The sequence below is a fragment of the Corvus cornix genome, chromosome 15 (assembly GCF_000738735.6).
Source record: "Corvus cornix cornix isolate S_Up_H32 chromosome 15, ASM73873v5, whole genome shotgun sequence".
NCBI lineage: Eukaryota > Metazoa > Chordata > Aves > Passeriformes > Corvidae > Corvus > Corvus cornix.
This window is the reverse complement of record NC_046345.1, coordinates 9,668,194-9,695,196: the sequence shown is the minus strand read 5'-3', so window position 1 is coordinate 9,695,196 and position 27,003 is coordinate 9,668,194. Positions and strand designations below refer to the sequence as shown.

At 43.5% G+C, this 27,003-nt stretch overlaps 1 protein-coding gene across 1 annotated transcript in view; it reads left to right on the top strand.

The window, feature by feature from the left end:
* The first annotated feature begins 2,748 nt into the window (after nt 1-2,748).
* BCR (BCR activator of RhoGEF and GTPase) overlaps nt 2,749-27,003 on the top strand; it is a 95,188-nt gene continuing 70,933 nt past the window's right edge. Inside the window, exons 1-2 of the mRNA XM_039560979.1 lie at nt 2,749-2,980; nt 3,319-4,866. Coding sequence (XP_039416913.1) covers nt 3,357-4,866 — 1,510 coding nt within the window. The 5' untranslated portion in view covers nt 2,749-2,980; nt 3,319-3,356. The remainder of the gene's footprint in view (nt 2,981-3,318; nt 4,867-27,003) is intronic.

Here is a 27,003-nt window from a genome sequence, read left to right as displayed (position 1 = left end):
CACCTTTTGAGTTATTATTTGACTCTTAAGGTATGGTTATTTATATTCACATAGGTCATGGGATTCAGAGCTTTCTGACTCCTGTTGGTTCCCAGCTCAGGTTTACATTGCGGTGGAACTGGAGTCCATTCTCCATGACTAAATCTCTCCCCCTCTGTGTTTTTTTAGCTTTCCATCAATAGTTAGAGGTTGTTCTAATGTAACACACTGGTGAATGAATGCTCTGAACACTGTGTCACATCCTCTGAGCATGCACGTTGAAATTAAATGTTGGGCAGATTGTAGGAGAATCTGTGTTTGGTAGTGGAGAGGGTTGATCACTTTCCTGTATTTTTGGTCAGAAAGCTGTTCTCACAGCGAGGGATTGCCATTGTCTGAATTTGGAGGAGTTCATAAAATGATTTAAACTGGATGGGACTTCCCAAGACTTGTCAGCTTTGTTAAACTCTACCAAGAGTGCTGCTTTGTGTTAACAAAAATACGATTTTTTCGTTTAAGCCACATATTAATTAAAAATTATGTTTTATTTCTCATTTTAAAAGCTCAGCTTATGTCCTACAGTTTTTTGGTGGTTTGTTTTGTTTTGTTGTTTTGGTTTTTGGTTTTTTTTGTCCTTACAAAACCCCCGGTTCTTCCGCATGGGGTGACGCTGTAGAGCAGTTCCCAAGTGACAGCTCGAGAGCTTTCAGAGCCAAGCGGCTCCTCTTCCCACAAGAGGGAGCCCGGCGGTCACTGCAGGATCCGATCTGTGCCGGCTCGGAAGGGCTTTGCGATCCCTCACCAGCCAGCAGAGGGGATGTGCTGGGCAGGCCGGCCCGAGTTTATCCCTTCATCGCAAGATTCTCAGTCTCAAATCACAGTTGTGTCTCTGCCACAGTAGTCTTAAAGAAATTTTGTATCCTATTAAAATACTACTCTGTTGAATGCATAAAGTATCAGCAAAAATTCAGAGAACATTTCAATTCCCAGTGGAATTTCTGAAGTTGCACTACCTCAGTAGATAAATAGGGTGTAGTTGTTTAACAGTATTATTCACTAAAAGGTAAGTGTGCATAGAGAAATGCCTCTGCTGACTCATCAGAATTTTTAGGCTCTCCAGAAAGGACACAAATGTCAGAAAAGTGAACCCAGATCAAAACTGCTCTAGAAATAAATCAGAATGGTGAGTCTTCAGTAAAAGTTCTTTATGAATACAGAACATATCCCAATGATGTGAGATACCATTGTTTATAACCATACCAGTACAATCTTATTATTCCTAGAAATACATTGCATGTCAGAATTTTGTTGGTCAAACTGGCACTAAGCAAACAAATAGTATGAATGGATAAAACACATTTTATTTTATTTCTGTGACAGATTCAGAATTCTTGAAAGATTTATAGAGTTATTTATTAAACATATAGATTTTATTACCATTTAGGTCATAATCTGTTTTCCATATAGGTCAGCCACTGCCTGTTATGTGTTAAAAGCCAAGGAAACAAGTGCAGGAAAAGCAGTTAAAGCCAGGAAACAAAAACCAGGAGGGATGAACTATGCAATATGAATGAATACATGATTTGCCATTTGTGATATATCTGAAAATACCCCAAAATATTTTGATTGGCATATAAAAAAGCATGAAGAGGAAAACTGTTTTATGTATTTTGAAACAGCACATATCTCAAAGGTGAGAGAACTACTCCTGTGGAGCTGTGCTTTTCCTTCCTATGGGATTTTATTAGTTCTTATCAGGGCTATATCCCACTCTCTTTTCTAGCAACATGTACCAGAAAAGATATGCTTCACCACAAACATGAAAGAAACAGTTTTTTGGGGATATGAGGGATACATATCACCTTTTCCTGTCTTCCAAACAGGCAAGATGGAACTTTGATTGTATTCGTTACCCTTTTTCTAGAGGTTGAATTAATACATGAAAAGGACACACACCTTAAGCAACATTGTGTACTTCAGAAGGAAGTGTGATTTCAGAAGTAAAATGATACCCAGCAGCCAGAATTCTGTTTAAATCATTTGCCATCCTTCATCCAGAAGTGAAGTGTGGGACTGAGTTACTGGGGCTAAATAATATACAAGACAAAAGTGAGACTAATGCCCAAACAAATCAGCCTTTATTTTCAGTATCAGAGTTGCCCATTTCAGAAATCCAGCTTGTCATTTATTGGCAAGGAAGGTAGGATTGAGGGAATGACAAGCTTGCTATTACTCAGTACTTACATGAGTGGGGGAAAACGTGACCTTTGAAGGTGAGCTGCATCAGTGCCTGGGGGGCGAGCCTTGGTGTGAACTCAAGAGAGAGCAGAGAGACGTGCTGGCGTTTATACATAATATATGAGGGCATGGCTGTATGAACGGGAATGGATACCTCCCTGTGCACACAGGGCTGTGTGCACGGCATGTTCTTAACCAGGCTTAGCTACGGTCATGTCTGCATGGTGTGATGATGCCCAGGCCTGTGGCTGCAAGTGCGAGCAGGCAGGACCGCTCACGACTTTGCCTTTGTCTCACGGGCAGCCGTCAGGAAGACGCTGGGCCCCCCGGCCCCCCTACCTCCCCGGGATCCCCCGGCCCGGCTGCCCCTTTAAGAGGCCCCAGCGTCGTGTCAGTGCCTGCGCCGGGTGCTTCCCTCCCCTCCCCTTCCGCAGCGCCGCCGGAGCCGGGCCGCGATGGGCTGCCGCGGGCAGCGGGGGCCGCGCCGCCGGGGGGGCTCCCGCGGGGCCGCGGGGCGCTCGGGCACCGCCGGGTAACGGCGGACCTCGGCCGGGACGCGCCGCCGCATCGCCGCCCCGCGCGGGGACCGTGTGCGCCCCGAGCGCAGCACAATAGCCGGGAGGAGGAGACAGGGAAAGGGGCAGGGGGAGAGGAGGAGAGAGAAATAGAAAGCACAACACGGGGGCTGGCGAGGGAGCGCGGAGCGGAGGGCTCCGGAGCGTGGCCGCGCTGAGGACCGTGCCCAGGACGGCGGCGACAGGAGGTGGGTGGGGGGCGATATTTACCTTCCCTCCCCCGCCCCGAGCCCGCTCCTTTGTCCACGCGCTTTGAAGTGCTGGGGGATCGCCGGGGTGGGAGCACTGTTGTTCGCCAGCAAACGATCAGTCATGCTGGAGAGAGAGTAGGGAATGTGCGCGGGGCTGGGGCCGGCAAAAGCAGAAGGAGACGGGGAGGAGAGAGGATTGCCAGAGAGGATTGCTGCCTGCGTCCCAGTGCCCTGCATGGACCGTGAAAGAGACGCGCTGAGTTGACCCTGCCCGAGCTGTTTCTGCTTCTACATGTGAGATCCGGTTGGTTTTTTCTTTCCATCTCTCTCTTCAGCCTCCTTCTCGTATCCTCCACTTACTCCCGTATGCAAAATGGTGGACCCTGTGGGGTTTGTAGAGGCTTGGAAAGCACAATTTGCAGACTCTGAGCCTCCTAAAATGGAGCTGAAATCTGTGGGAGACATCGAACAGGAACTGGAGATGTGCAAAGCATCTATCCGGAGACTGGAGATGGAGGTTAACAAGGAGAGGTTCCGCATGATTTACCTGCAGACTCTTCTGGCAAAGGAGAAAAAAAGCTATGATAGACAGAGATGGGGTTTTAAACGTATTTCTCAGTTGCCTGAAGGGGGTGCAGAGCAGCAGATCCAGGACCTGCATCATAACCAGTCTGCTGACCAAGACGAATATGAAAAAAGCAAGTCACACCATGGGGAGGAAAAGTTCAAACCTAGGATACCCTCTATGCGGAAGCTGTCTACCCAGAGTGATGGGTCAGACCTGTCACCTTTGGACAGCCCCCACCATGGAGAAGGAGAGCAGGACAGGTGTAAGTATTATGGTGAAGAGAAACTGAAGAGAGTTGTAGAAGATATGGAGAATCGCTGTGATACAGATGGCTCTCCTTCAAAACACAGATCGGCTTCCACTCGCAGACTAGTGGGATCTGCTGAGAAGGAGGGGTCATTTGAACCTAAGGAGAGAGGGAACAGCACCAGTGTGGCAGCCCTAAGGTCCAATTTTGAGAGAATGAAGAAGGTTAATTCGCATTCTTCTGGAGATAGCAAGGACGTTATTGAAAAGCCCTTTTATGTGAACATGGAGTATCATCATGAGAAGGGTCTAGTAAAGGTCAACAATAAAGATGTTTCTGATAAAATAAGTTCCCTTGGTAGCCAAGCCATGCAAATGGAACGCAAAAAGTCTTTGCACTCCCTCCCTTCTAACATGGTACCCAGCTTCAGCGAGTTCCAGAGGCCGGCCTACAGGGGAAGGTCTTCAGAGAGCAGCTTTCTCTATGATGGAGAATATGAGGATGCTGAACTGAACCCCAAGTTTCTTAAAGATAACCTGATTAATGCCAATGGCAGCAACCGCTCACCTTGGCAGCCCATGGACTTTCAGCCGTATCAGAGTATCTATGTTGGTGGAATGATGGGGGAAGGAGAAGGAAAAGGACCTATTCTGCGAAATCAGGGCCCAACTGACCAGGAAAAACATCTCACGTGGCCCAGGAGATCTTATTCCCCCAGGAGTTTTGAAGATATTGGAGGAGGATATACTCCTGATTGTAGCTCTAATGAGAACCTTACCTCCAGTGAGGAAGACTTCTCCTCAGGACAGTCCAGCCATGTCTCCCCCAGCCCCACCACTTACCGCATGTATCGGGATAAAAGCCGTTCCCCTTCCCAGAACTCACAGCAGTCCTTTGACAGCAGCAGCCCACCAACCCCCCAGTCTCAAAAACGGCACCGGCAGCAGCAGGTCATCGTGTCTGAGGCTACTATTGTGGGTGTACGAAAAACAGGACAGATCTGGCCAAGTGATGGAGATTTACCCTCTGGGAGATGTCACCAGGACAGCTGTTTGCATGGGGATACAGGTGTGTACCAGCTTTTCGCTTAGTCTTTTAAAGGTACAGAGCAGGGAATGGCATCGTGGAAATGAATGGGAGACCCTGGGTGAATCACTGTGAGGGGGCAACTGTTTCATGTGAGATTTCTGTGTTTTAATTTGTAGTTTTGCTGTTTTAGGAAGATCCTATAGAAGTATATGTCAGACAGCATTTTAGGAATTCAGGATTCCCAGAAGGGTTGATTGAGGCCTCTGTTGAGAGGATCAATGGAGTCCCATGTTAATCAGTTCTTAAAAGTTTCAGTGTGAACACTGAGGTAAAAAGGGGCCAGAACTTCACCAGGTATTCACCATCTGTGGTGAATTCACCTCCAGATTATTCCCTCCCTCGTATTCGTGCACTATGGAGTACATAAACTCTACCTCAGAGGTGGTAGTGTGCCAGCAAGCCACAACCTGAGGGTTTTGCCAGAGCTTTACCGATAATGATGCTGCTCCCACAATCTTGTTTTTTCCTGTCTGTATTAATTGCAGTGTTAGTTTCTCGTTCTGTCTCGTGTCTGTCTTCAATTAGAGCTGATTGGAGGTGATGATTGTGCAGCCCTGTTCTTGGAGCTTTCTGCTATCTCTGAGTGAAGGAAGAACTTGGAATATCAGGAAGCCCTGAGGGAAAAATGCTAACTAAATTTCAGCAGAATAAAACTTTTCCTTTGGGGAAGAATGGGCAATGTTTGAACCCGTTCTTATGTAAGTCATTCAGGCATGCAGGTGTGTCTGTGGAATCACAGTGAGTTTATAGGTGGAAGAGACAAGGAATTATGTTAATTCAGATGGATTTTTTGAATGTATGTGGATGTCTAATGTATTTAGCAAGGCAAAGCATGTAATGTAAATAATACCTTGTGCTAACATCAGTAGTCTCCTATGCAGTAAATGAAAATCAAATCCAGGAATGAAAAAAATAGGAGTGTTTGTTTTGAAAGATTTCTTTAATTACAAATCTGTGATTACAAATCTCTCATGGGTTTTATTTGTCTCTTTGAATCTTTCATTTTAATAAGGGGTTAACATGTTATTCGTCAATGGGACCAAATTGCTGTAGTAGTGGGTGAATTGAGAGGCCTGTCAGAGATGTCACTTTCTCAGGTTGTGAGAATTTGCTCTATTACTTCTCAGAAGAGTAACTTTGCTGGCAGAAGATGCCTGGTTTTACTTTCCCTGCTGATTGTTTTTGTCAGCTATACTTTTGGGAGCAACTATGGAGGGAGAACTCTTCTGTCCCCTGCTGCCATCCTCTTATCCCATTAGTACTATTAGAAGGCTGGACAGTTGTAGTGGATGTTCAGCATACATGGAAGCTCTGCACCTCCTCACAGTGACTTCTCCCATATCAGATTGGATGTACATCCCTGTTTTCTCTTTGTGACTGCTGCGTTCTTCCTGGGTTTTAGGGGAGAGGCTGAGTCTTGTGCTCATTTGAACTGAGCTCAGCCATCTGTCTCTGCTCTTGTTTACTGATGCTCTTTAGATGACTGGGAAGCCTCCTAACAATTTCAGTTTTTGCAGAAGGAAACAAAGGGGTAAAAATAACAAAGGTTGAGAGAGCTTGAGGATAAATTCAGTTTTCAAAAAGGCAGTAGATAATTTTTATTTTAAATAATTCAGCGGGATGCAGTGATAAAAAAAAGGCAGCTGAAAAGTCAGAACACTTAAAATTCCTAGATGTGCTGGAAAGCTTTGTGTCATGTTCCTAAGGATGACCACACATTGCAGGCAAGGACAGAATGTAACTGATCTACCTTCTGCTTTCCTCAGCACAGGGGGTGACATGGCAATCTTAGCAGGAACTTTCACCAGATGGCTAATCAGTACTGTCTTGCACATTAGCTGGTGGCAACTTTTTACTTAACTGAAAAGGCTTATGCCTTCAGGAGGACTGTGTTTCTGATTAATTCCTACTGACCATCATTTTATATGGATTTTCTTTCCTTCCCAATTAGGATGAATTTTGATCTGAAACCAGTTGGCAGAACCTCCTTTTCATAAAACAAACAAAAGGCATGAGAGACCACTGTGTGATTAGCTGGCTGGCTCCCATTCCCAGCTACCCTGCTCTGATGCGGACTGTTCTCCATGACCATGTGATACCAAAGCCGTTCACAAATCCAGACAGATTTTCCAGCACCTGTGGCTCAGTCACTGGTTCTGCCAGGCTTCTCTAAAGTTTTCCTTGAGCAGAGTGCAAGTTTGAATCACAGTAGGTTCTGGCCAGCCTTAATGTTAATTAGCATCAAGTAGGGTTTGTTCAATAGTATTTGACTTCCCTGTGTCAAATTCAGATTGTTGTGTGTTTTCTGGCTTTGCCTTTGGTGACTCTTCCCATAGTAATGCTGAGTGTGCTGTGGACAAGTGCAATGTGAAATTTCTGTCTGGATCTGTCCCAATGTGCCTTGAGCTTGGCCAGCAGACACGTGCTGTTCTGTCCAAATTGTTTCATGAGTTCACAGTTAAGTGATGTTTTCCTGATTTTGTATTGCAAAAAAAGGACGTAACTCTCAAGTGAATGGGGTCTCACCCAAAATTGGAATCTGGGTTTTTGAAGATGGATTATCAAAAACCTTAAGGCAGACCAAGGTGTAGTAGACTTTCAGTTTTTTCCAAGGAGCAGCATGAGAGCTTCAGGGTTGAGATTTGGTAATAGCTGTACTTTCTATTAAATGTACTTAATGGATCCTGGGCAAAGATATTTATATTAGGATTAATTATGTATCACTAATTTCCTGTAGTGGGAATAGAAAAAAATTACATCTTAACTTTGCATTAAGCTTGAGTATCTTTACTATGATTGTGAAGAAAGAACAAGATTTTTAAAATTCTGCCTTCTGTTAAACATTAGTTGCAGAAATAGACAGGAGAAAAGTGACTCATGCATTTCTGCTTATGGTAAAGGGGAAAGTTGCACAGTGCTGTTACTGACTGATGAGGCCTTGCCATGGCCTCAGCTGGGACAGTTTTTTAACTAACAGCAGTTTGTTAATGAAGGAGCACACTGGAGCTGTTGCTTGGCTTTAGAGTTTGCTGCATAAAATCAGTGCATGCTCTCTCACTCTGTGTGAAATGATTTTATCTGTCTGCATAATAACATGGAAACTATCTGGAGTCCACATAAATAATATTTACCTGCACAGCTGCTTCCCTCAAGGTGCCCCAGGAGTAACTTCTGTTCACATGAGAAGACTTGGTGGTGCTCTGAGAGAGTCATGCCTGCTCTTTCTCTAGACAGCCACCAACCACCACAGTGCTCAATATGAGGTCAGTTTGGGGATATGTGTCATTTAATTCCATTGGAGTGAAGTTTTACTTATTTTAGCCTCTACTAAATGTGGGAGTTCTGAATGTCCCTTTCTGGAGAGCATGGAACGTTCTCTATATTTTTAGTGAGTTCAATGTAGGGAGAGAAAAGAGCAGTGGAATTTATGCATGTGAACTGCAAACCTCACAATTCCTGTTCTGTCAGCAGAAGGCCATTTTAAAACTCCGACTTTCCTAAAGCTGTAGGTTCTTCAGTTTTTGTGTGCCTTAAATGCCTGAGCAGACAGGCAAGTATCTCAATTTCCCGCTTCTAAGGCAAACCTTGACACTACTTATTTGTAAAGCCCCAAGGAAGCATGTACTGCATCATCATGGAAGGACCTTGTTCTGTACCAGTTTCTGCAAGGGTTTGCTTCCTGAGTTATGTGCATCTTCTGAGATCTTAGACAAGTTTCTTAATTTTGCACTTCTTCCACCCACTATTGTATTCTGTGAATTTTAGTTTCAAGATGTAATTGGAAAAGTTCTTTGCAGGATTTTGCAGACTCCTGAGGCAACGTGCCAGTCCTGTTGCTGTAGTTCAGGAGCACAACTTTCCTTTGAGCAGCTGAGGCAGACTTCAGTCCACTGTGTAGAGATACTTCCTTTTGGGGAGCTGAAATGTAGGAACTTTTAAAATGTGCAGATTGCTTGTTAATTTTAAGGATTGCTGGCCACAGATCCTGCTTTCCATCTGTGACTTACATTGGATTAATAATGCAGTTTAAATTTTCTCTGACACTTGTTTAGTTCATTTTGCTATTACTTTTTAAATGTTTCAGTTTTTTCCTGTGATGATCAGTGATTTCCTAGGAGCACTGATGCCAAGATGCTATTTAAATGCAGCCCCCCACCCTGCCTTGCTTTTCAGTGATTTAGTGGCTTTTGAGATTTTAGACATTATCAGGATGCTTGTACTACCACTCCCCTCTTCTTAGTCTGGGGGAGTGAAGAGCTCCCTCTCTTTCTCTCTCCCTCCTGCAGAGTTTAATAGATTCTATGGAGCTGCTTTATGTTCCCAGTGATTATAGTGGACTCTAAAGTGTTCGTTTTGTTCCTTCTTCCACAAAGAGTTGCTAATGTTTACCTCAGGCCTACAAGAAGTAATAGCATGTAGATAGGTTTTATTTTTTCTTTTCTTAGGTTTGCCCTAGATCGGGTACTTCTGCAGTCACAAAGCACCTGCCTTTGAAATGGGAGTGTAAACCAACCCACATAGGAGTTGTCTGGTACTGGGGAGCCCTGGAGACTGCTGGTGTCACCTCATCTGCCTGTGTGAAGCTCATTTTCATGGTCTGTGACAGGGAGATCAAAGTGGGACTGACTTTCCTATGGAGTAAGCAGACAGCTATGAATTCTGCAAGTAGTGGGTCAGAAAGCTGCTTGTCCTCACTGCGCAGTTACTAACAGTTTCAAAGTGGTCTCTCTGGCAGTGCAGATAAGCTCACTTTGTGCAGCTGCCATTGCTGCAAGAAGACTTGGGCCTATTGGAGGCAGCAAGTGGGCTGTAGCTGGGCAGGTGAAATGTATTACCAGTGCAGGCTTAAAGTTTGAGAGTGTTGTAGGAACTCAGCTAGGACCAAGCAGCCCCAGAGTCATAGGGATGTCCATGCACTATCCATACTGTGATGACCACAGACTGGAATGCTGTGCTGTATACCAAAATGATTGGACCCAGGTGATTCTAGCATGGTGATTTTGCAGAGCCAGGGGCTAGAGCCCTAAAGCTTTGCAGTGATTTAGGAATGATTTACTTGTGTGTGTAGGTGATGGACTTCAAAGCAGTGAAATTATATTGGTGAATGAAGTGCTTTGGTCTCCTGTGTTTTCTCATCTCTAGCAAAGCAGTTGATGGGTGTGGTTTCAACCTTGAAGATTTTTGTTGTTTAGTGTAAATATACATGGCCCCATGTACAGACTTCCAGGGTACAAAACTGGAACTTATACTCTTGATTCTTGCAGTTATGCTATCTCAAGCTAATGCTGAGAAAAAGAAAGCTAGGAGCTTGCTAATTTGAGGAACTAATTGTTCTGCCGTCTTTCCTAAGTGCTTCCATTTGTCTGATCTCTCTGGTGTGGATATTTGGATAAAATGCTAAGTACTACGTTCAGTCACTCCTTCATGGACAGCTTGCTTTTCACTGCCACCAGAAAGCTTCACTGAGACTTGAGCAAAAGTAATAAAATGAGTTGACTGGAATGGCAAGGAGGCATCCTGAGTAACAGATTTGGCATGAAAGAAAAATAAGGTTTAATTAGAGAATTTGCTAAACCTTCAAGTGTGCGTTAGGAAATGCTTTTTTTTTTGACTACTGGGCAGCACACTAGAGCTATATACTGACTCTTAAAAGAAGAGTTGTGGGCGGGGAGTGTGATTTGTAATCCAAATTTGGCTCTGCAGGCTATCTGAAAGAAGGGCCAACAAAGGAGGCCTAAGCTTGTGAAGGTTTGGGCTCCAGTAATAGCCTGGAAACAGTTCTTCTTCCAGTTCTAGCATGTTTAGCAGTTTGCTCTCTAATGCCCTCCCTTGCTCCCCAACCTCTTAGGGGTAAACAGTTATCATGCAGAGGCAAGGGGGACCTGTATTTCAGCTTCAAGGAATTTTGGAGGTCAGTCCATAAAGGTTAATGAGGTGAGACTTGGCAAGCTGTTTGAGAATTGCTCCATTTCAATTACCATAGGGAAGCATATTGCTGGTCATGAAAATCAGAGTGTTGATTGGAGGCACAGCTTATCTGGAGCTTGCTTTTCCCCAGAGAAACCACAACCAGCAGTTTGGGGTTTTTTTTACTGTCTCCTCTTTGATTTATTCTGCTCAGTCAGATAAGCATGGAAAGAATAATAAGGGCCTGATCCTGTTCTTCCCTGATGAAATATTGTTGGCTTTAATAACCTTTTGCTGGCACATGTAGGAAAAGAAATGGTGTTTTAGTCCAGATTGAATGGCAGATAGATGGAGGGGTAGACTGCAAGTGACTGGAGAAATGCTGGCATGGATTAGTTTGGGTGAGCTGCATGTGAATGAAGTACTTCCAAAACACCAGTTTGAGTACAAAGCAGGTTTTGGCCAGTTCACTGATGACAAAGTGGATTGCTTTCCTGATCACAGCTTTAATTACAACTGATGTGAAAGTAACTATAAGTTGTAAGTAAATCCTCGAATGTTGTCTTACTGCTGAGACAGTATTACAAATCTGTAACTCCTCTAAACTTTTCTCAAATTGTACTGTATGTGTTTTAAACGGTAAAATTGTCCTGTGTAGGACAATGTGGTGTATTTCTGTCACAAAATCTGGCTGCAGTTTGCAAATCTGTCTGTTACTAAAACAACAAAGCACATCTCCATCTCCCTTCTGTCTTCTTCCTAACTGCCAGAATGGTATCTCTCAGACCCTTTCTTAACCAGGTTATGGCTCATGTAGTAATCAGATTATTGCAAATGTAATTGGAGTCTCTGCTTTAGAGAAAGCTCTGCCCAAATGTGGCAGCTGGAGTCAAGTTAGTTGCTCATGGCTACATGAGGAGTATGTGTGTGAGAATCCACAAGGACTGCCCTGTAGGAAGAGTGAATTGGTAAAGTTCAGTGTGTTGGTTTGTACTACTGAATTACGTCTGTTGGTATTACAGGCCTTTTGCCTAGTCGTTACCGTCTGATGTTACTTGCAGTCATTTCAACCCATCTCTTACTACTGGGTGGGGTTTTTTTGATTTTTTTTTTTTTTATCTTGTGGAAGATAAGGATTCTTTTCCAGGAGAGTAGATCCACCACAACCTTCCTTCTTCTAAAAATAATATATTTTTCAAACCCCTAAAAAACACCCCGTCCTCCTCAGGAACTTCTGCACAAGTTCTGAAGTATCCAAAAGCCTGAAATTACTTGCAGATTGATCTGTGACAACAGCACAGTAGCAACTATGGCAGGCTGCTGTGGATCACACAGTATTATCTGAAATCTAAGCAGGCAGCCCTTGCAGGAGGAGTTATTAATAGTGAGTAACTCGTGTACTTGGTTTCCAGCTCCTCTCCTTGATGTGTGGAGAAGTGCACTGTGCAGCCTTGGCTCACTGTGTGTGTTTACTTCTTAAGAACTTCAGAATATTCTAGACTCCACACTGAAATGCAGCTACTTCTCTGATAGAGTATCTGCCAGCTATTTTGTTATCAGCGATTATGTACTCCCTTGGCTGCAGAGCTGGGGAAGGAGTGCCCATTTTGAACCCACAAGATGGGTGAGGCTGGAGCAGGCTGTTGTTAGGATAGTTTTAAGAAACCCAACACACAAAAAGCCACCAAAAAACCAACAAAACCCTCAGTTGCCTGCAGTCACATCTGTGTGTTCTTTTGAAATGGGCCAGCAGTTTCCTAGAGTAATCTGTTCTGAAGGAAAATACCTTGTTCCCTGGAGCATCAGGCTCCAAATGTATCTGAGCTGCTAGAAAGTGAATGTAATTGGTCTGTTGTCACTAGGGAGATGTCACATATGAACACAGCACTGATTTGCTGCAGTGCAGTTACATCACAGGGTGTGACTGCCCAGGAAGACAGTCCCTGGCTGGGCTCAGGGCTTCCCAAAAGAGGTTAGGTTATGGTGCTTAGAGTGAGCAAAGGCACAAAACACTTGTTTCTGTGACTGTTAGTCCAGCTGCCTCAGTTCATAATTCACTGCCTCATCTTCAGTTCTGCTTCCTGCTAACCTAGAACTGTTCCAGAAATTTTCTTATAGTGGTCTGAAGTGACATTATGCCATAAAGTTTCAGAAAATAATATGCTCAGACCAGTAGATCACTGTTGGAAGACTTGGATGTGTTTCCCCTGTCTTTGCCTGTCACTTCTATAAACTTTCCCCTTTGTTTGAATCCTTTTAGGTAGAACAAGTGTGGGAGTCCCTTCCCTGGGTAGGACACTTTTGCTTTACACTCTCCTGAGGTGGTTGTTGGACCTCTCAGTCTGACAGGGATGAAATCACTGACATCACTCTGAGAAAACACGATAATGCCTCAACTGTCTTTGAGGAAATCATGGTATTTGGATGAATAAATTTGTCTTTTCCAGCTGTATCAATTACTTATTTGAATTTCTAGATTAGCCAGCAGAGAATGTCCAGTTGCAAAATTCTATTGCAGTTCTCCCACCTAAGCCTGATTGGGGTGGATACCAAAGCCAGTGCTTAGCTGGGATTAAAAGTGTCTTGTATAGGTGATGGGCATCCTGCACTGCATCAGAGGCTGCAGTGAGGAGCAGCATATCTTACAGTCCCTTCCTTGTTTTTTCTCTATTAGAAAGCTGACGAGTGAAATCTGAATTGCAAGGAGGAAAATCTGACAAGCTGTCATATGAAAATACACTCTTTAGCCTGGGGACATACACCACTTCTCTAGTCTTAGTATTGATCATCTGTGTCTCCTGATATGGGGAAATGGATATCGGGAAGAGAATGTTTTAGTCAAATCCAGAGTATTGTCTCAAAGGCTTCCTAAGCTTGAACAAGTATCTCTCAGCTCATGTAAGCAAGATCCTCAGAGGCCCTCAAGAGCTGCTTCTAACTCTGACAGAAAGCTGGTGCACTTAACGTGAGCAATACATTGGGCTTAACAGTCTCCTGAATAATTGTTTGGGTGAATCTTTTGTTCAGCCTTTTCTCCATTGGCATCTTTCCTGAGGAACTTACTCATAGGAATGGAGTATGCTGAACTGAGTTCTCCATGGTCTGCTGTTGCCCTCTTTCCCTTGAAACGTGTGACTGTAATGGGCCCAGAAGCAGGTGCTGCTGTAACAGAACTCATGATAAGAATGTATCTGATCAGGTGAGGGGGCTGGTGTTTGACAAAGAGGATTGTGTTTAGTTCTTGAGGATATCTAGAAGAGCCAGTGTGTGCTCACCTTAACAGGGAACCTGGAAACCATTTGCTGTCTTACACTTATGCAACAGTTCAGTTTTTTTCTGGCAAAAGGGCCATTGGCAGACCTGACTGATGGTCCCCATGCTCTTTTCAGATGATAGGGATCAAGCAAATTCCCTGGTTTTCCTTTGGTGTTTCAGGTAGTGTATTGAGCTACAGGCCTGACTGCCTTCTTGAATTGATCTGTACTGCATGGCAGGGGTGAGAGACTGATTGCAGTTTTGAGACGGTTTACATGGTCTGGTGCTCTTGCCATTCAGATGAGGGCTGGGTTCTGCTTCATGTGAAAGCAGAAGGTCTCTGATATCCTATGAATTTGTATGAGACCACAGTGAAGACAATTATTTTCCACTTCCCTGTATTCTTAAGCGATGTACAAACACACGGCGCAGAGAATGCAGACCTGTCACTGCACCCACTTAGGCTTTGGAGAGGCACTTCCTCTATTTGGCTTGCTGAATTTCTTGAAGGTCCTCATGAGCACAGCTGAGCAGTTCCACAGACCCATAAGCCTTTTCTTTTGTAGTTGTTGAGCAACCACGCTGCTTTGTATAGAAATATTTACATAGGATTTATACATCACTTTGACCCTTCCTAATCCAAATGGATTTTGCAACTTCTGTATGCACTGAGTGAAATATGCAGTCACAGAGCTGAAGTCAACTTGCTATTAGCAGTTTTTCTGTATTGCTAAAAGGGTCAGTGTTCTCAATAGGAAAAAAATATCAGGAAAGAAGGTATGCATTTGGATAAGTAGCAAGGAAGGAGCAAGAGACCTTAACAAATTTTGTTTGGTTGGTTTTTTTGCTTGGATTATTGTTTTTGTTTTATTGAGTAGTTGAACACACTAGTGGCTACTCTTAAGATCTGTAACAGTGGGAAAGACTTGATCGAGGTCTTGCTAAGGCCAGGGAATTTCTAGTGACTGTTTTGCTGTGAGTGAAACTCCACAGCACTAGCTGTTTGTTTCTATATAACTACCCGAACCAGAATTTCCCAATATACTTTGATTTTGAAATTCAGAAGTGGGCTTGATCTCTGACTTCAAAAGAGCTGATAGGGTCTTCACAGGCTTAGGTTATCAATGTTTTAAAACTGACATGCATGCAAGTTACGCTGTTTCAGTAGCAACACTGATGTGGCTGAGAGCTGGCTCAGAGCTATGCTGGGCAGGCAGTTCAGAACTGTAATTTTGTTTTGAAGTTTCTTGTACCTCTTGGAGGACTGTGTTAGCTGTCCATATGCATCTGCCATGCCTCCTGGACAGGTGCTATGGAAACAGGAATGTAATTTGGAGAGCATTTTTACTTCATTTAATAATTCTTTTAGCTATACTGCATCTGCCATCTTAAAAGGGAAAATGGCCTGACAAAGCAATAAAATAGTGTTTACATCAAAACATCAGGTATGTGCTTTCCATTTTACCCAGTCATCTAAGCTAGGACTCTCTCAAAATCAGTTTTGGTTAGGTAGGGTTTTTTCAGTATTCATGGAGAGAAAAATATATTTATTATGTCTCTAGAATATCTGTGACACCACCAGAAGGTGCCTTCCTCTCAGCTGGGCCATTGTCTGCAGCCAGCTGAGGTTGTGTCACACGCCGGTGTGATCGGGGCTGTTTGAATGGGACTGACCTGTCATGTGTGTGCTCAGCAAACGTGCCCTAGGCCTGACCTTGACTACCCCAAATTCACTCAGGCTTGAGCACTGACCTATACATAATTTGTTGTGGTCTCTGCTCAAACTGAAATACATACTAATGTGATTTAAGCTCTGCTTTGTTCTGTGCTGATACATAAACGTAGTAAAATTTCTACTGCAGATAAAGGGTTACACATCTTCCTACATGTAGTGCCTGTCCTCCATTCCAGAGCATGTTTGAAATTCAGTATCTCCACTTAAAGCAAGGAAGGAGACCTGATGATCTGTTATGTAAATGTGTTCTGAATATATATGTGCACAAGAAGAATCTGAAGAGGAAGAATTTTTAATTTGAATGTTTTATTCTGTATATTGGTGTTTCAGACTGGTTTCAATGTATGTGCAAATATGCACTGATGCAAATACACAAGCAAATTTAGAGAGTTCTACCTAAACTTTGTTAGGAACTTTTCCTTGTAATTTTTTCCATGTAAAACTGCTGGTTAAGGAAACATTCTGATGCTAAAACTGGTTTTCCCATTAATAGACACTTGCCATGTAAGGCTGACGCACATTGAAACAGGCTTGTTTAATAGTACTTAATGATTGGTTGCTTTGTGGTTGTGTTTTCTGGTTTGTAAGGAAACGGGTCATTTGCAAGTTTTTTTCCAAACACATGTAAAGAATGAAAAGGGAACTTAAAAAGAAAAACAGCCTTAGGTTTATAGCAAGCTTTTATCTTAATATAGTGATTTGCATAAATAGATTTCCCAGTGTGTTAATGAGGAAATATGCAGCTCAGTCTTTTGAGTTGTTGAAACTCGGGGTTTTAGCTGAATTTTTGTGAGCTCTAGTGTCCTGGAATCAAATTTGGTGCATTTCTCCTGGATCACGCTTTAATTAGTAAATTGATTAACTTCCTCTATAGGTATGTGTTTAGAAATTAGTTTATATCTGTATTTAACTTCTAAAGGAAAAACAGAAAAAATCAAAACACAATGAAAAAACCTGAGTTCTGTTGCTGGAGGGCTTGCCCTTTCACTGACTTCTACAATTAATATGCTTGCTTCCACTATTTCTTTTTTTCTCCTTAATTCTGTGTTCATATTAACCCATTTGGTTTCCTGTCTAAGTCCAGAATCTGGATTATGTTTGCCTGTGGCTGTGGTTGCTGTGTATGTGTTAATTTCTGGGTTTTCTACTTCTTCCTTTTTTTGGTTTATTTGATTAAAACCTGAAGCATGAGCTGCCTTGTCTTACACATGTATCTGTGTATGTCTTCCAGTATTTTCGTATTATGCCCCTTGAGGCTAAACCTTGATTTAAATTGTCTCTGGTGCTAAAGCCTCATGCTGTGACCTGCTGCCCTGTCAGTCGTGCCAGCAACTGCTCATTTCTCGGTTCATGCTGAGAACTGGATCAGGGAATTTATCTGTGGCATTTTTGGGGGTTTTGTTTGGTTTTTTCTGGGCCAAAATCAATCAAACAAAAATCACAAAACTCACCCAACCAAAGCACAAAACCCCTCTAACCATGGATCCTAATCTATCCTCCTACAAATGTTGCTGGTGGAGCAGTAACTGATGGGTTGGTGTTGGGGGCGAGAGTGCAATGCCATGCAAGACAATTTACACTTGAACACCCAGTCCCCTGCGACTCCAGGGCTGTTAATTCAAGTAACAATGGAACATTAATGCTGAGGAGTCATGTTTAACTTCAGCAATTTCACTTATGATTATCTAGCTGCTTTGGAGTTTCACAAAGAGGTTTGGGGTGTCCTTTGAGCAGAGTACTACCTCTTCCCTTTCTGCTGCTGGGGGAGCATGAATGAGTAAAAGCTGCCTAAGGACTTGCAGATATTTGAAACTGTTTTGTAGAATAAATCTGAGTGGAACGCTAGGACTGAAGATGGGGGGAAGGGTGTATTTACAGTATTTGCAAGACAGACCTGATGACGTCCTGGTCGGTATGACTGACTCTCCTTCCAGTTGCCTATGTAAGTACTTTGTGGTTTTAATTATTACATCAGCAAATACATTGACTGCTTATGACCAGGAGAAAATGGAAACGAAGATACAATTATTTGGTTTTACTAAGACTTGAAAAGGTCTCCAGCTTCTGCCAAAAGGTTGTTTAGGTCATAAATCATCTGGAAGTAGGACAGAATGAATGCCAGGTCAGCACAGCTTTTACAGGTGAGTGGACCTCCTTCAGTAACTTGCGGTTGCTTTCTCGGAGTGTATGTGTGAGTGTTCATGGGCTGAGATGTCATGTCATTTTTTATGATGCAATTACTGTAATGAGACATCTGTAATATTACATCTTGTAACTATGTGAATATTTTCCCTTGATGAGTGTTTTTGGGAAAGTGGAGGCTTAGAGATTATTCCTAGGCCTTTTTACATTTGTTTGCTTTGAAATATAAAATGTCATGTCCTGGTCTAATAGTCCAACTAAGATTTCTGTCAGATAGTGTGATTTCCTTTAAAAGCTCAGTCTTGAACAAGGAGAGGGCAAGAGTCATCAGGAGAAAATGCAAGTAGCTTACAGCATTGTAGTATCTTTACAGTTTCTCTGTTCAGTTTTACTTTGAATGCTTATGTGACTCCCAGATAAGACTTCTATTTTTACCTGTGACTGCTGGCTCTGCAGAGATTTGTGAACTCTTCTGACTTAGCTCTGCTGAATTCCTGCCTGTGCACCAGCCAGGTGCTACATTTCTGGCTTCCAGCTTCTTTTGCTTTTTTTTGTTCCTGTTCAGTCCACAAACATGGAAAAAAAATGCCCCACCCTGCTGACTCATGAGCCCAGAGCACTCCCTATATTCCCGAAATAGGATTACTATCTGAGGCACTTTGAGCAACTCAGCAGAGCTGGGTCTGGTTCTCCACTGTCGAACCTTTTAAAATAGCCTATTTCTTGTTCTTGGCTATGTGCTCTGCCTCAGCTCCAAGGTGATTTCCTTAGCTCGTATTCATTTAAAGGGCTTTTGCAACAAATACAACTGTTGTAGAAATCAACTAGTATGTAGAATAATCCTTTTAACAGGTTTATTCTGATACTCTCTTGGGTATTTAAGTGGATTTGGCTGCATCGTTTAATATGTCCTTGAAGGTGGCTCCAAATGAAACCTGTCAGAGTGTGTCCTATCTCTGCGTGCATACCAGGTGTGCCTGGGAGATGTCAGCCAGTGCCATAGGCAGTGGGGAGGGGTTGCTATTTGTAGGGGAAAACAGGGAGTAGCAAACCACTTCTGTTTAACACTGTGCTGTCTACAACTCGGTCTCTCAGATGGTCCTGAGAAAGTCTCGTTGCTCTGCCAGGACTCAACACCCTGTTACAAGGGCAAACTCATGTTCTTTTGCCTGTTCTTTGCTTCTCCATCTTGCACAGCCTGCAGGTGTCCAGTGCCTCACCCCAGGGGCAGCTGTACTACTGAATGTATCCCTTTAGCTTGATTTGCTTTGGGATCAAAGGACTGTGTGAAGGCAAATATCAATTATTAATTCTCAGTTTTAAAAATACACAAAGTGACACACTTTTTCTCTTTGATTGAAGTAAACAGCAGTCTACTTTCTGTCAGCAATGCTGTGCAACCCTGTTGAAATGTCTCCAGTTTTGAGTTCCTGCAAAAAAGTGCATCCTGTAAAGGGCCGTATTTGGCACTGAAATAGTCAGCAAAATGCCTGGAAAAAAGCATTACAACCTTGAGCACAGCCCTTTGGAATGTAGCAGGTTCCTGATAAGGCAAAAATTGGGTGGGTGAATGTTTTTCAGAGAAGCAGGCCTGGAGACAGGAATAGTGTTAAGGATGTTGGGAGTCCTGTGCTTAGAAAGTCCTGGGTTTTGTTTTAAGTATATTGAACTGTAGTTTTAATAATATGAAAGTCTGTGTGAAACTTGTGATTAAGTTCAGTTATTTACTTTTAAAAGGATAACTTGTCATTTCATGTTACAATGTGCTGTATTGGAGGTTGGCTTAAAAAAATGTAAATAAGGATCCTATTCCTGACATGGGAGTGGGGGAGGAGAAAACTCAATCTAAGATTTTCTGCATGAAAGAGGAAGGATACACACTGTTAAAACTGGGGGGTTTTTTCCATATATTGTCTTGCACTGCTGTAATTATATGGGCTTATTTGCTCTTGGGATCTGCAGGTGTTTCAGAAATGTGGGTACATTCCCTGTCCATCCAGGGAAATGGAAGGGTTTTCTTTTCCAAGATCATCTACAGATGACAGGTCTGGGATCTTGACCCTGACCTTTAGTTTTTGGTTCTAGAACTTACTACGTGCATCTCATCCATGAAGTGAGGTGGTAACATCGATGCTAAATCAGCTTTATCCCTGCTCATCTCCGCCTGTAGTGGTTAGATAAGTATGGTTTAACCTTTCTTTTCACTGTTTCTGGTAGAGCCCTGCTGTGGATAGGACCTAAAGGGAAACGTTAGTTGGATCTATTGCCTTTTTGTTGGTTTATGCTGCAGTATTTGGATGATAAAGAACCATACTGGTGACCACGTTTTCTTTTATGTAACCAACCAAACAGCTATTTTTTAATTACTAATGCATGTAAATGAACTGAAGCTATAAAGTAGTTTGTGTCTCATTACCAGGCTCCTTTCAGGGAAGCTCTTCTGTCTTTGTTTTTTTCTCCCAGAATTTCTATGGCTCTTGGCACAGTAGAATCCAGGGGTCTGACTTTTGTTCACTTATTACAGTGCAAGAGACACTTCTTTTGACCATAACTGTTGTTAATTGAATGGTACGTTGCAATACGGAAATTTTGTGGCAGGAGAATATTTCAGGGAAGTCCAGTCTATTCTCCCACTGAGTTTGCTTAAGAAATCAACCAAGCCTTTAGCTGGCAACAATAAAGGAGACAGGAATTGAAAAAATTCCATTTTTCCTGTGCTACAGGATTGACTGCTAGACTAACCGGCTTTTCTTATTTGCAGTTCTCCAAAGGCAGATCTGTATGTTGGGGTTTTTTTGGGTTGATGTTTGGTTTGGGGTTTTTGTTTGATTGCTTTGGATTTTTTTTTGTTTGTTTGTTGTTTGTGTTTTAACTGCTTAGAAAGATGCATTTACATTAAAGGTAATTTGTGTTTCAGATTGGCTTACTAACCAGTAAGTTCCTGCCAGAACAGTACTCCCCTAAATTTTAGAGCCTTCCAGGTAGGTCTCATTAACATTCTCTTGCAAGATCAGTGAGAGAAGCTGGTGTACTCAGCCAAGAATGCTGTCTTGTGATCTGTAGTATATTAGCAAGCCTAGAAACTTTCAGTATCTTCCTTGCAGCAGCTTTGTCCAGGTTTGCACTGTGTGGTTGCTTATTTATACCCTTTGTACCTATTATTTTTTCCAAAACACTGTTGTGTGCTCTGCTTGTTCTACCTCTCAAGGAGAACTTTAAAATGTGAAGTTGCTGATGCTCTGGATCAGCAGCTCCCTAAACCAGTTCCTGTGGTGAGTCTGTTTACAGTAGTAACAAGAAATAAGGTGGCACTGTTCAAAGGAAAAAGAAATACCCAGCCCTCAGGGAATGCATGGTTTGAGAGGAGCAGTACGTACACAGCTTTCTTGACTCTCTTGAGAACAGCCCTGCTGAGCTAAGCCCTCCTGCATGTGCACCATGTGTTCCCCAGCATGGCCTTTTATCAGCAGCAGTGCACTCTGATGCACAGGCATTGCTGTGATGCACTTCCACAGTGGCACACTTTGCTAGAGAGGACTACACCCTTTTTTAGCTGGTATTGGTAGGATATCTGCCTTTCCTAATGCAGTGAAAGGGTCAACTGGGTTTGTGCATTGGGAAATTGCTTTTGTCTTCAGTGTTATTGTCCCTTCTGCCCAGCTGTGCAGTCTGAGCTGTCAGATGTTGAGCTTAGGATCTCCTGATGCTTTGGTATGATTTTAGTTGCTTTTTTTTCACTGCTGAAATATGGTCATTTTTGCAGTCCCATAAAGTGAAGGTTACTTTTGCCTGGGAGCAGAAATGTATCTTCTCCAGGAGTGGCTGTTGCCATCTCAGATGCTGATTTCTCTCCTTGTTGACAGTTTTGGGTTGTGATGTTTTTCTCCCATCTCAGTGCCCTTTACCATTCTGGTATCCCTGGTGTGTGTGTGCCATACATGATTCAGTTTCATATGTAGTAAGTTTCCTCTTTGGTGTTGATTTGTCTATCCTGAGCCTAATTAAACCTTAATTGCTCTCTGATACCTGTGTAAGGATTCTTTCTGTGTATGATTTGCTGCTGCACAAACTGCACTCCCCCATTAGACTAGCTTAGCCATACCCTGAGCTGGCTTAAAACCAAATTTTATTTCAGAGTCTTTGTGTTCCTGTCTCAGCACTTTGCTTTTTATCTTTCCTTTCCCTCCATCCCTTGGCCATCATCTGCTTCTAGTGCAATGCACTGTCATCTTTGGGGCAGCCCCATGGTGTGATTGGGAGAGAGGAGGGTGGGAAGGTTGCAATTACAGCAGCAGCCTTGGGGAACCATAGAATCATGCGAATAGGAGCATGTGAACTCTTGGAGGGGGCTAACGGACTTGGCAGAAATGCTTCTGACTCTGCTTCTGCTACAACAGTTATTCTTTATCCTTTATGGAGAGCCCATGTGTTTGAGTATCAGGTGATGGATGGGAGTCAGGCTGTAGTAAAGAATGTATGAACAGAGAGCAAAGAGCTTTGAGATATCTGAAAAGGTACAGCAGAATGGCCCTTTATCTACTCAAAGCCAGTTCTGTTACCCTTAACCTTTGATAGCTTTGTGTTTATTGTCCTCAGGGGCCACCATACTTCTACAAGTTGCAAAAGAGCTGTGCTGAGGAGCAGTAGAGTTGTAGGAACTACACTGCATCTGAGTTATTCAGTACAACCTTCATCAAGAGGGTTTGTGAGACTGCTGCCAACACACTTGTAAGCAAAGGCTTAAGGAAAGGGCAGTAGTTCTGTGGATTGCGTCCTTCTAACTTGTTGCCAGACCCTTTGGGTTTTTTGTTTTCTTTTTTCTCTGACTACAGTTCCCTGAAAACAGCACATCCTGAGGTGGTAGGGGGGCAATGTCTGCAGATCAACAGCATAACAAGAAAGAGTATCTGAGTTCTATTGTTCCGCTTTTGTCTCTAAAAACTTCTGTGGCACCATTTCTAGCTCCAAGATACAGGCAGGGGTTTTCCAGAACAAGTTGCTCGTGATCCAAAATGGACCAGCCAGAGGGAGGGTAAGTAGCTGTCACAAACCAGGATGAATAGGTTGCTTATCTCATTCATCCTGAAATGTCTAATCTGTCAAAGCTGTCAGAATCTGGGTATATGCTGGAGGGTAAGCCATATTTACGTAACGTCTTGGATGGTGTTCAAGAGAGAGGTGAGGCTGAGGGGGGAAGAGGTGACATTTAATCCCTTGCTTGCTGAACCCTAAAGGTTTGCTTTGTGTTGGTCTGCTCCCCTGCACTTCCCTCCTACTTTAATGGCTGTGTTGAATGACAAATGGAGGCAAAGCAGTGAAAACAGGAAACATAATCCCTTAAAAATAACTGGTGGGAAAGGAGGAAAGAAACTGTAAATAAAGGAACCCCTGGTTTCATAAGGCAGCTCCACAGAGCAGCTATTTACTCGTCAATGAGAAGGAGTTGATATTCTCTGAGGTCACCAGAGAGTCTTTTTGAACTCCTGGAAGGGTGAGGAAGAGCTAAAAGCAGGGGAGCTGTGGTCTGCTTTGTGTTGTTTTCGTTGTTTGTTTTGGGTTTGTTTCTATTTTAAAAGAAGGTTTAGAAACCACTTGCCTTGACTACAGTGTGAGGTTTGGATGGGATGTGATTTATATTCACACATTGTAGGCTGCAGAGGCCCTCAGTTTTCTCTGGCTGTGAGAAGCGAGCCTTACTTCTGTATTGTCATTTAGTCATTGAGAGCAGAAGGGGGGGTGGAGGAGAGCTGACTGCGGGAGTTGTATCTGCATAGGGAGGGAGCCATTTAGAGCAGTGAGGGGCTGCTCAGCATGACCTGTTTTGCCTCAGACTGGTTTTCTCACTTGGCTGACTCTGGACCCTGGTTCCTGTTTCTGCTATGCAGAAGAGGGTGGGAGTGTCACAGCTTTACTGCACACCCAGCAGTTACTGTTTGAGGGATGGACAGAAACAGTTGTGGTGAGCACAACAAAAATCTGTCAGTGGAGCATTTTAGGAGGCATCACGTTACTGCTTGGCAAAGTTGAAGGCTCAAGATTTCCACAAAAATTGGTTAAAGATGCCAGATAGAGACATCCTACCAGTTTAGGTGGTTTATCTTACAGTTCTTTTTTGATGCCATAGCTTTGGGTGGGTGTTGGATGGAGTGCCTTCAGTGGGAAATTCTTGAGGTTGAATGAAAGTAAAGAAAGCAGAAAGGGGAATCTCTAGACCACTCTTAAACCCTCCGTGGATAGCAGGTGCTGAGTAGCTTGCAGAGAAGTTACTTAACCTAAACTGGTAAACAAGGTTCTCCTAGAGCCCAGCCCAGCCTTCCCAGCTCCTGTCTCCTGATCACCTTACTGGGGATGGTAAAAGGCAGTTTGCCTTCTGACTGTGCTGATTCCTGTTTTACAGGAAAGCCTGAAGGGATGGCACAGGACCGTGGAAGAAAGTTGAGGGGGATGTGCTTTGCCTCTTTGCACCTCTGTCATCTTTTTGTGGAAGATGAAGGTTTTCTTTGTAAATAGTTTTGAATGTCACTTACTGCAAAGGGAGACCAAATCCATGTCAGAACTGCCTGTGGATGTGTCTGAAATGCACCCTGTGGCAACTGCCTTCATTAGGAACAGCCAATGGCACTGCCAAGCTTTGGCTGTGCTCACATGTTCTAGTTAACTTTGACTTGGATACCTTTCCTGAAGCAAGCTGGGCACAGCTTTCCTTTTTTTTCCCTAAATCTGTAAGGATGAGGGAGCTCCAGCAGCTCTGTAGTATTTAGTCTGTAATAGCTAGAGGGAGAAAATAAGTTGCATGGATCAGTCCTTTGAGCCTTTTGTTTCCAAGTGGAGCCCATGTTAATGGAAAAAATGGTTCCAAACCTGTGCACAGGAATTGCCAGGTGAAGGCTCTTGGCCGTAGTTGCATGGAATGTGGCAACAGCTTGGATGCTGCAGAGTCTGGGCTTGATAAAGGGATACAGGGAAGGTAGGTGATAAAGTTGGATGACTTGCCTGTTTATTTCTTGTTTTCTTAGGACTTCTGTTAATGGGGTGTGGATCTATGGTAGTGTTAATTTAACTGTAATAAAGTCAGTGTTAGAGAAATTTGCCTGTGCATATCTTTAGGTAGTTTCAGCCACTGCTTGTATATGTTTAAAGAGTTTGAGAAATACTGTTTGTGTGGCTCTTGCATTCTAGCCTCTGCAGCTACGCTTCCATTCTTGACTTCCTCAGAGTGCTGCTGCTTATGCATTTGCCTCATCTAACCCCTGTTAATCCAAGAATTTAGTGCTCAAACTTCTGCTGCCTGGCCTGCCCCTTAAGTTTGCAAGAGTACATGCAGAAAACAGCTGGTGGACCAGCTGTGACAGGATTAAAAACCAGAAGGTGCTGTCAAAGCTGAGCTGATGTTCATTACCTGAGCTGTGCTGTGGAGTGAAACTCCCTGCTTAGCTTGAAAATTGCAGGATGGGCCTGAGAGGAATGTGATAGGTATCTACATTTGAGTATCACTGCTTACCTGAGTTCAGCAGAGTAGCAGGTTTTTAGCTGAAGGAACACTGAGGACTGGAGTAAGGCACAGAAGAATTTTTAAAAGGGAATGTTACCCAGGCATGTTTCATTGGTTCTCCCATTGTCCCTCCTACGGTTACTCTGTCAGTTTTGCTTTTTATCTTATGTTTTGTGGCCTGAACTTGGAGGACTTGGCTCGAAGGAAAGCTGCAGCTTTTCCTGCTGCTTAAATTCACTTGCTGTGGCCACCACCCTCCCAACTCACTGCGTTGGGCTCCAGCTGGGTTCTGCTGAGAGCTGTCACCTGTTCAGCTGCTGCTTCCTTTCTGTGGCTTTTTCACTTTGCCACTTGTTCTGACCCAGCTGTTGCCTGCGGTATGGGAGCTGTCACACACCCCGGGGTGGCATCTGGTGCTGGCTCTGGGGCAGGACTGAAGCCCTCCAGCCACATGCCAGTGCTTACGGCCACTTGGGTTTGTTCTGGTCCTTTGTCACCTGCATCTTCCTGAAGCCTGGCTGATGGAAGCTCTGGGTGACTAAGATGCTTTGTCAGACAGGCTTCTCTTCACTCCTTTTCCCAGAAAGGCTGCAGGCAGGTAAGATTGTACTGTGCTTCACATTTTCTTTTTTAAATTCTCTAGCCTTAGGTGGACTTGGAATTTCCCCAACATTAAACATTAGCCCTCAGAATAAATAACTTCAAGCTGGAAGGAAGGAGAAGATGTCAATACATGGCAGCCGTGTGCTTGCTCCGTTGCCCCGTTTTCTTGAGTCCTTTTTTGTCCTACTTGCTGATGCTCTCCCCTGGGTGTGTTGGGGAGAACACCCTGCTCCCAGCCCCCACAGCTCTCCCTGCAGCTGCCAGGGGAGGGAGGCACAAAAGCTGTCTGTCTGCCGGCTTCGGGAGACAGCTGATGGCCCAGCAGTGCATTAGAAACTTGTGCTCTGCTACAGGTGCTGGGCGGGGGATGAACACTCTGCTGCTGTTTCCTTGGGGACTGGTGGGAATTTCTGAACTTTTATCCACTGCAATGGGGAGTAACAGAAAGGGATCCTCCACAAACACGCTTTGAAGGATCTTCATCCCTTTCCTGCCCAGTGTAGCAAGATGGGATTTCCTCTACCGGCTACACAGATTAATTTGTTGAAAGAACTGTGGGTTGATTTTGGAGCACAAGCACTTTTGTCAAGGTTGCTGTGCAGGTCTAGAACAAGGGTTATTTCTCTCTTAAGGGGAGGAATTTGAAGTCAAAATTTGCATTTTGAAAGTTCTGTGCATTGTCTCAGTGGTACCCTGTCTCTCATAAATGTTCATCACCTTTAAAGAGATTAGTGAGGGTAGTTCTGAGCCATTCCTGAGAAAACTACCCTAGAAATCCATGTATTTGTTCAGCTCTGATTAAGAGCTATTTGGATCAGTTTGGAATCTGTTGTAAATTGAAGTGTACAGGCAGACTTTGTCCTTCCATATTTGTTTATATAGGGATAGTGGAGAATGGTGAGAAGTGGAGAGGAGTATGGAAGACAGTACTATTTTTGATTGTGATAGGGATACAAAGAAGTCCTTAGTGTAAAGGCTGAGG